Raw genomic sequence first — 10,303 nt, forward strand, 5'->3', positions numbered from 1 at the left:
TACCTGTTAGCTATGGACTACTTTTAGACTTTATTAGCTCTTTAGAATTGGTCTTGTATGTGTTGTATAGCTGCCAGGAACTTTTAACTTTTGTGAGCTTAATAATACATCCTTTTGTACTCTTTATAGCTCTGATTGTTGTATGCTATAATTTATAGTGTTGGTTAGTTGAATCAGTTAATCTTTGGGAGCTTAACTTCATGTTATTCTCTGACTGTAAAGTGTAGTATAATTTAAAAATATATTTTTGATAATTTGACACACTTTCTGAACTTATTGTGATGCTCTATTTTTCATATTTCTGACAATCTATTATACAAGATTTATAGGTGAAATGAATAGTCAGACATCATCAACCAAGGCATCAAAAAAACCAAGCAACTCAAATCCATCGACGCGAAGGATGTGGATTCCAGAGGAAAAACATTCCAGAGGAAAAACAAACTCTTTTAGATGGATTGAAAGAGTTGTGTGCTAGTGGTTGGAGAGGCGATAATGGAACCTTTAGACCAGGCCACTTGATGGAGTTAGAACGTTATATCCACAAACATCATCCTAAAAGTGCATTAAAAGGAGAACCATACATCAAAAATAAAATGCGATATTGAAAAAAATGTTATGGAATTATAGCTCTCCTAAAGACTCAAAGTGGTTTGGGCTTTCAATATATTGATGGAGCTATATTAGTTGACGATCCAATATTTTAGGATAACTTTATGAAGGTAATTAATATGATCCGACTTACTATTCTGATTGTCTCTGTGAGGTTTTTCACTTTTCATATTAAGTATGTCATATGCTTCATTTATAGAAGTCATTTGTGTCATTTTTGATAATCTACTACACAACATTTATGGAAGTCAATTGACAACCTATCAAAAAATGTTAGTAAACGTCTTGATTTGCTGAAGTTTGTTGCTATTTGAAGGAATAAGAGCTATATTTATTGAATATTGTTGCTCTTAAATGCTTTCATAATTGATGAATATGGCATTACGCTATATTTTAATTATTTTTTTGTAGGCTGAACGAAAAGTGAAGAATATGAATACTAAGAAATGGTCAATTTTTGAGGATTGGAAGGAAATCTTTGACAAGGATAGAGCAACTGGAGAGTTTGCAGAAGCACTGCTAGATGCTACTGAGGAAATTTAAAAGAGTCCAACTCCACCACTTTGTAATGACATGAGTTTGGGATTTCTTATTGATGTTGATGATGAAGAAGAAGGTAATGTTTATCATAGCTCTAAAGTAGGTACTGGAGAAGCTTAAAATGCCGCTGGACATAGTGCATTTACTACAGCTGAAGATGCCACTGAACCTAGTTCATTTAGTGGAGCCAAAAATGCCACTAGACCTAGTGTGTTTAGTAGAGAAGAGAATGTCGTTGTAGCTAGTGCTGGTGTAATACCCTACATTTTGGACTAGAATGAAAATCCGACATTCCTATGCGTAGATATTTCAAAAGCCTCGAATCCTATGTAAATTTAGTGTGTTAATAAATTATGTAATGTGGGAATCTATTTGAGCATGAATTTAGATCATAGAGGACCCCTAACTTAAGTACAAGTTGAAAGCTTTTCTATCATTCTAGTGAGCGCCAAAACTTGGGTGAACTTCAATCGATCATATAACTTGTTGTATATTACTAACTGGGTGGTTTATTATATATCAAATGAAATATCTTTGAATTAGCTTTCCAGCTATACCAATTTCGCCTAAATCTGATATTGGAGCAAAGAGTTATCCCCATTTTATTTCAGCATGTCAAGCTGGAAAACTGTGACGACGTTTCTGACGGGCTATCACATTTTTGACGACCTTTTTAATGACGTTGTCACATTCTGATGATATTTCTGACAACTTCGTCATCCCTGGGCAGAAAATCAAGAATTTGGACTCCTTTTGTGACGACCATTCGTGACGGCCTATCACGGACCTGACGGCCTGTCACGGATGGCGTCAAGTATACTTTTTCTACAATTGAGGGACATTTTACTAAGGGTATTTTGGTCTTTTTCCTTCAATTCCCACGACTTATAAGCCTCAAGGAGCGTATTATATTCCATTCTCTTTAGTTAAACATCTCAAAAAATTCTGTCATACACTCTCAACCACAACATTAGGGTTTCCTCTCAAGATCAAAACTCTCAAGAACAAGCCCTACGATTTTCATAGAAGAGTCTATTTCAAGGAAATTTCACCATCAATCTTCACGAATTCTTAATCTAAGGTATGTGTATTGTTCATCCATGGGCCCCTTTTATTCATGGAGCTCAAGAATCATGTTTTAAATTATAAATTGTGATTTCCTTGTTGTTTTATGACTATATTCATGTTAATGATTGTTGTTTGGATTCAAGGTTGTATGTTGATGTGTTTTTCATGAATCATGTGAATAGGTTAGTTGGAAACCCATGAATTTGGGTGGTTCAAGATTTCTAAATTTGTTAAGTATACCTATGCTCAATATTATGCATGCAAGGTGTTTGATAAAATGCTTAGGATGCTAGAAATTCATGCTTACATGGTTCCATGATATCTAAATGACAAGTCCATGTAAGCTTTATACTTTAATATAAATTCCATGCTATTGATGTGTTGTTATTGTTGTGGTATGAAGCATGTATGATAATGGAGATATACTATATGTACATGAAATATATCCATGCACTCCCTACCATGCTTAAGATGTTGAAGAACTACATGAAGCATAATATCCCCTACTTATGAAAAAGTGAATTGTGGACTCCAATCTTATAATCAAGTCAGTCATGTTGTGTCAGTTTCCTTCCATCGAGTCCTGGGGGTATTCGTACTCGAAAATGTAGTTGTATGCCTAGAGCCATGTCATGTTATCACGATACTCTCAGTCAAGCCATGATCTATAGAATTTAGTAAGTCATGTGACTCAGAAAAAATCCAGTAACCTCAGTAATCTCAGTAATTCAGTGATCTTAGTACTCAGTAATATCTGTAACCTTAGTATTCAATGTCAATCTCAATAATTTCAGTACTCTCAACTAGTCCTCAGAACTTAGTACATTTCGTCAGTCATCGAAATCCAATAAACTTAGTTTAGCTCCACTAAACAATACCACTAGTATCAGTCTAGTTAATCAATATCAGTTCAGCTAATCATTTTAGTTCAGTTATTTAGTTCGGCCCAATTATTTAGTTCAATGTCTTTCAGATAGCAGTAGTATTAAGCACCGAGTGAGCCTAGGGATGGAGACTCATCCGTTAGATTAAGGCTGAGATCCTTAGAAGCAATTCCTAAGTTCCAGAACTACATAGCCAGCGTAGGTATGAGATGTCACTCGTTAGATAAGACTGACATACTCAGGGGTCACCCATTAGGACATTTATATGTATAGGACTGATCTCAGGAGTCACCCGATAGATTAGGAATGACTCTACAGCAAATGACTTTACTGGTGGCGCTGTACTGGCACCCTTCCATTCAGGGCAGAAATTGGACCCTAGTCAGCTTAACTTGGGGCATGTCATTTAGATGAACAGATCCCACAGTTTCAGTTATAGAATCAAGGCTTTTAGATACAGTCAACTCAGCTTAGTAGTATAGATTCAGTACTGTTAGATATAGTCAATGCTTATCATTGTAAATACACTTCAAAATCACCCATTAGCTAGGACTGATCTCAACTATGATTAATCAGTATCAGAATCATTAGATTTAAAGATCACCCGCTAGATAGGAATGATCTCAGAGTAAGTCAAATCATCCTTATTATCAGTATACTCATGATTACCCACTAGATAGGACTGATCTCAGATTTAGTTACTCCAAGAAGAACGGAACTCAGATAGTTTCATCAGAACTTAGACTGTCAGATACAGTTGCTCAATATCAGTTACATAGGTTAGGCTGATCATCACAGTTATATCAGTTATATCAGTTTTCTTAACTCATGTATCAGTCATATTAGTTATCAGAATTCATGATATCAGTATTCAGCTTCACGACTGTCAGACAAAGTCAACCAAACTAGTTCTTCATAATTTGAATTGTCAGAAATAGTCATTCATCTATTCAGTATCTCAGTATCAGTACACTCATGTTGTCAGTATTCATACTTAGTAGTCAATATGTCCACGAGTTCAGTTACAGTTATGTATGCATGTATGTATTCTCACGTTCATATTAGTCAGAATTGTTCATCCATATAACCCTTTGCATTTAGCCTACCTCATAAGTATATTCAGTATATTTAGACGTACTAACACATTTGCACTATGGTGCTTTATCTTATGTTACAACACAGGTTCAGAGGCATGAGCTCCAGATCAGCGGTAGCATTCTAGTGTTCAGAGTTTGCAGTGAGTCCTTCTCATTCAAAGATGATATGATTATTGCTACATTTACTATTTAGTTGCTAGATGGAGTTAGTTGGAGACATGTTCCTTCAACTCCTTATACAGTTCAGTTAGAGGCTTTCAGACTAGATTTCAGATTAGATATTCAGATCTCATTATTATTAGTATTTATGACTTATTTTGGTATTGTTATACCTTTTTCTGACATTTTGTTATCAGACGTTTATTCAGTTCAAACCTTATGGCTTTTCATGTTCATGTTTTCGCATTTTATGATATATTATGTAGTATACAGGTACAGATATCAGTCATGGGTTAGCTTGTGGTCCTTCGGGGTCATGAGCACCGTGTAGCATTTCAGTTGAGAAAGGTATTACAAACTTGGTATCAGAGCCAGGTTCAATAGAGTTCTAGGAAGTCTGAAAGTCATATCTAGTAGAGTTTTGTACATGCGTGTGTTGTGCACCATACTTATGTGCAGGATTCTATGAGATGTTTTAGGAACAGTTTCCCTTCTTTTAATATTCATGTCGTGCCAGCAAGTCAGTTTAGCAATCAAGCAGTCAAATTTGTATAGCTTGTTTTCTCATCCTTGTATCTATTCATGCTATCCAAAACCTCAGAGAATGTAACAATTTCAAGGTAGAACCTCCTAGTAGTTGCAAGTTCAGTTCATCTCATTCATCATTCATTAGCTTCTGACTCCCGAAGTTTAGTTATAATCTAGTTTGTAGATGCCTTGTGCATCACCCAGTATCTCCGTAAGGTAAGCATTCTTAGAGGGACATAGCGTCCCAAGGGGGAGATACCCCACCTTCTCTTAACGCTCTCATGCCTTACATCCTTCAATTTCTCCTTGCATAATGAATTCGGTCTAGAATAGAGGGTACTCATAATTTGACCTTCAAGTTAGACCTCAGCTGTAAGTCAAGTATTCAGAGGTTCAGTTCAGTTCATGATGTTCAGTCCATATGTCACGTAGCAGAATCAGTCATGTTCTCATGTTTTAGTTCAATATTAGTTCCTTTACCATTGCATGTTCAGTTGCATGTTCGTGAGTCAGTTCAGTCATGTATTCACGTATCAGATATGTGTAGTCCGCTTATCGGTACTTTCAGTCATGTATTCACGTATTATGTCACTCATATAATCATGCATCAGATATACATGGATTCAACTTATCAGTTAAGCATCAGATATGCATTCTCAGTTTGAGAAACTCAGTTTATCGGAACACTCAGTCCTATATTCATAAATTAGCTTCGCATGCATCAGATATGCATATACAGTATGATATGCTCAGTTTTCAGTCATGTCGGCCATGAAATCATGATCAGTTATTCATGTTATATATTTGTGTAAGTTTCCTTTTCTCTCATCTCAGCCAGTATCATTCGAGGATGAATGTTTCCAAGGAGGAGATATTGTAATACCCCACATCTCGGACTAGGATAAAAATCCATCATTCCTATGTGTAGATGTTTCAAAAGCTTTAAATCCTATGTAAATTTAGTGTGTTAATCAATTAGGTAGTGTGTAAATCTATTTGAGCATGAATTTATATCATAGAGGTCCCCTAACTCAAGTACAAGTTGAAAACTTTCCTATCGTTCAAGTTTTAGTGAACGTCAAAACTTGGGTCAACTTCAATCAATCATAACTCGTTGTATATGACTAACTGGGTGGTTTATTATATATCAAATGAAATATCTTTGAATTATCTTTCCAACGATACCAATTTCGCATATATTCGATATTGGAGCAAAGAGTTATCCCCATTTTATTTCAGCATGTCAAGCTGGAAAACTGAGACGACGTTTTTGATGGGCTATCATATTTCTGACGACCTTTTTAACGACGTCGTCACATTATGATGATATCTCTGACAACGTCGTCAGTCTGGGTAGAAAATCAAGAATTTTGAGTCCTTTTGTGACGACCATTCGTGATGGCCTATCACAGACCTGACGGCCTATCACGGATGGCGTCAAGTATATTTTTCCTACAATTGAGGGACATTTTAGTAAGGGTATTTTGGTCTTTTTACTTCAATTCCCACAACTTATAATCCTCAAAGAGTGTATTATCTTCCTTTCTCTTTAGTTAAACATCTCAAAAAGCTCTCTCATACACTCTCAACCACAAGATTAGTGTTTCCTCTCACGATCAAAACTCTCAAGAACAAGCCCTACGGTTTTCATAGAAGAGTCTACTTCAAGGAAATTTCACCGTCAATCTTCATGAATTCTTAATCTAAGGTATGCATAGTGTTCATCCATGGGTCCCTTTCATCCATGGAGCTTAAGAATCATGTTTTAAATTATAAATTGTGATTTCCTTGTTGTTTTATGACTATATTCATGTTAATGATTGTTGTTTGGATTCAAGGTTGTGTGTTGATGTGTTTTTCATGAATCATGCGAATAGGTTAGTTGGAAACCCATGAATTTGGGTGGTTCAAGATTTCTAAATTTGTTAAGTATACCTATGCTCAATATTATGCATGCAAGGTGTTTGATAAAATGCTTAGGATGCTAGAAATTCATGTTTACATGATTCCATGATATCTAAATAACAAGTCTATGTTAGCTATATACTTTAATATAAATTCCATGCTATTGATGTGTTGCTATTGTTGTGGTACGAAGCATGTATGATAATGGAGATATACTATATGTACATGAAATATATCCATGCACTCCCTACCATGCTTAAGATGTTGAAGAACTACGTGAAGTATAATATCCCCTACTTATGACAATGTGAATTGTGGACTCCAATCTTATGATCAAGTCAGTCATGTTGTGTCAGTTTCCTCCCATCGAGTCCTGGGGGTATTCGAACTCGAATATATAGTTGTGTGCCTAGAGCCATGTCATGTTATCACGATACTCTCAGTCAAGCCATGATCTATAGAATTTAGCCAGTCATGTGACTCAGGAAAAATTCAGTAACCTCAGTAATCTTAGTAGTTCAGTGATCTCAGTACTCAGTAATATGTGTAACCTTAGTATTCAATTTCAATCTTAGTAATTTCAGTACTCTCAACTAGTCCTCAGAATTCTGTACATTCCATCAGTCATCGAAATCCAGTAAACTTAGTTTAGCTCCACTAAACAATACCACTAATATCAGTCTAGTTAATCAGTATCAATTCAGCTAATCAGTTTAGTTCAATTATTCAGTTCAGCCCAATTATTTAGTTTAATGTATTTCAGATAGCAGTAGGATTCAGTAGCAGTTACATCGATTAGGTCAATCATTACAGTTATATTCATGATATCAGTATTCAGCTTCTGGACTGTTAGACACCGTCAACCAGACCAGTTCTTCATAATTCAAAATGTCAGAAATAGTTATTTATCTATTCAGTATCTAAGTATCAGTACACTCATGTTGTCAGTATTCAGACACAGTAGTCAGTATCTCCACGAGTTTAGTTACAGTTATGTATGCATGTATGAATTCCCACGTTCATATTAGTTAGCATTTTTCATGTATATAACCATTTCTATTTAGCCTACCTCACTTATATACTCAGTACATTCAGACGTACTGACGCATTTGCGCTATGGTGCTTTCTCTTATGTTACACCATAGGTTCAGAGGCACGAGCTCCAGATCAGTAGTAGCATTCCAGTGTTCAGAGTTTGCAGTGAGTTCTTCTTATTCAAGGATGATATGATTATTGCTACATTTACTATTCAGTTGCTAGATGGAGTTAGTTGGAGACATGGTCCTTCAACTTCTTATTAAGTTCAGTTAGAGGCTTTCAGACTGGATGTCAGATTAGATATTCAGATCTCATTATTTTTAGTATTTATGACTTGTTTTGGTATTGTTATACCTTTTTTAGATATTTTGTTATCAGACATTTATTCAGTTCAAACCTTATGGCCTTTCATGTTCATTTTTCTGCATTTTATGATATATTATGCAGTATACTGGTACAGATATCAGTGATGAGTTAGCTTGTGGTCCTTCGGGGTCATGAGCATCATGTAGCATTTCGGTTTAAAAAATTGGGGTATTACAACTGGAACATTAATGAAAATGTTGGATCCTGACAGACTCATAAACAAGGTGAGTATGCTAAAAGGTCCTCTTCTAATGTTAATGAAAAGAGAAAAACAAGAAAAGTAAAAAAATAGTAGAGGATAATAATAAGAGATTTCTTGACGGTATGATGGAAGTTCTTAAAATTTTTACTAAAGGTCAATACAAAAGAATGAGTGCCTTGATTGAAAAGCTCAGAGAGTGTGATTGATCTGATGTTCGTGGTCAAGTTTATTCCATCCTTAAATCCCTTGTATTTTTTGAGTTGTACATTGTAGAACAACGTATCAAAGCTGCAATGGTTCTCTATAAAGATGATAAAAAAAATAGAGTTATTTTTAAGTATGGGTGAAGATAAGCGCGACACAATGGTGTGGATGGCTGTCCATGATGAAATTTAAAGTATGACAAACTTATGGATATAAGTGGCGTCACTAGTTTGATCGTTTTTGCTTGATTAACAACTTTAAAGTATGGCAATAGTGCCATTTTTTGACACCCCTAGTTATTGCTATAGACCTAAGGATGCTAAATTTTTGTGTAACTAATGTTTGTTAAATATTTCAAATCTAGAACAAATGTGTTAAGTGTATATGTAATTTTATAGATGCTACGGCAGTTATTCAAATTCTCTTTGTAGCCATTTGACTTCTAGATTCTATGGTGCAATTTGATAGCTGCTATGACAATTAGCGGGGAAGTATAACCATTTCCTTTTTATTTGCTATGTTAGTTCTATGTTGCTTCATGTTGTGCGGCCTGCCCTTTCCTTAATTGACTAGCTATAACTCTAACTTTCAAGAAACTCCTCTGCTTTGGAATTCAACTTTCTGATCAGTGTATAATTTTTATCTGATGGTTGTGCAACAAGTTTGCTTCAAAGAATATTGCCACCAGAAATTAGTTTAGAAGTGCATGGCTAAATTATTGTCTAAACTTGAATAGTTGAAGCTCATGTTATCTTGGGTTTAACAAGTAAAAAAGTGCTCGACTCTGATAACTAGCCATAGCTGAACCTAGGCCTTCTGATAAGAGTGTGCTTGAGTCAATTGCTGGAATTAAACTTCCTAGAGGAGAAGGCATTTGCACTAGAGTGCCTCTCATCACGAGGCTCCAAAATCACAGGGAGACCGAGGTTTACTTGGAGTACAATGGAAATTTGGTTCCAACCGATGAAGCTCACATTGCAGATGTCATTATTCTCGCAACTAATGAGATTGCTAGACATGGTAAGGGCATATCCGATATCTCTTCAAAACTTATAGTGAAAAAGAATGGTGTTCCAGACTTAACGATGGTAGATTTGCCTAGAATAACTAGAGTTACAGTTCTCGGACAAATCGAAGATATGCTTGAACAAATTTCAGGTTTTATAATGGCGTATATAACACCAGAGAAAAGCATAATGAATTGGAAATGAATTGGTCTTCCTGTTAATATTTGTGTTTCTGCATTTCTTTCCTCTTGTGATGTTCTGCAGATGCAGTTGTCATATGGATTATCTGTGGAAGTTTGAATGTCTCAGCTGAGGATAATACCACTGGACAGAAGAACAAGATTACCATCACAAATGACAAGGGCAGATAATATGAGGAACATAGTGAAGGATGAGAAGATTGCGTCCAAGGTGTCCGCTGATGACAAGAAGAAGATTGAGGATGCCATTGAGCAAGCCATCTAATAGCTCGATGGTAACCAACTTGCTGAGGCTGATAAGTTTGAGGAAAAAATAAAAGAGTTTGAGAGTATTTGCAACCCAATTATTGCAAAAATATACTGGGGAGCAGGTGGTGACATAAGTGTTGGCATGGATGATGACGGTCCTGCATCTAGCGGCAGAAGTAGTGCTGAGATTGAGGAGGTAGACTAAGTTAGTAGTGCTTAATATTGTTTTGATTCTTAATTTTAA

General features: G+C 35.6%; 1 protein-coding gene across 1 annotated transcript; it reads left to right on the plus strand.

Moving 5' to 3' along the window:
- The first annotated feature begins 1,185 nt into the window (after nt 1-1,185).
- On the plus strand, nt 1,186-9,981 carry LOC107872020 (putative dynamin-related protein 4A). Its single transcript, XM_016718847.1, has 3 exons — nt 1,186-1,228; nt 9,399-9,761; nt 9,875-9,981. Exons 1-3 carry the CDS (start codon nt 1,186-1,188, stop codon nt 9,979-9,981), a joined length of 513 nt encoding a protein of 170 aa, XP_016574333.1.
- The last annotated feature ends 322 nt before the right edge of the window (nt 9,982-10,303 follow it).

The sequence above is a fragment of the Capsicum annuum genome, unplaced genomic scaffold (assembly GCF_002878395.1).
Source record: "Capsicum annuum cultivar UCD-10X-F1 unplaced genomic scaffold, UCD10Xv1.1 ctg1000, whole genome shotgun sequence".
In the NCBI taxonomy this organism is placed as follows: Eukaryota; Viridiplantae; Streptophyta; class Magnoliopsida; order Solanales; family Solanaceae; genus Capsicum; species Capsicum annuum.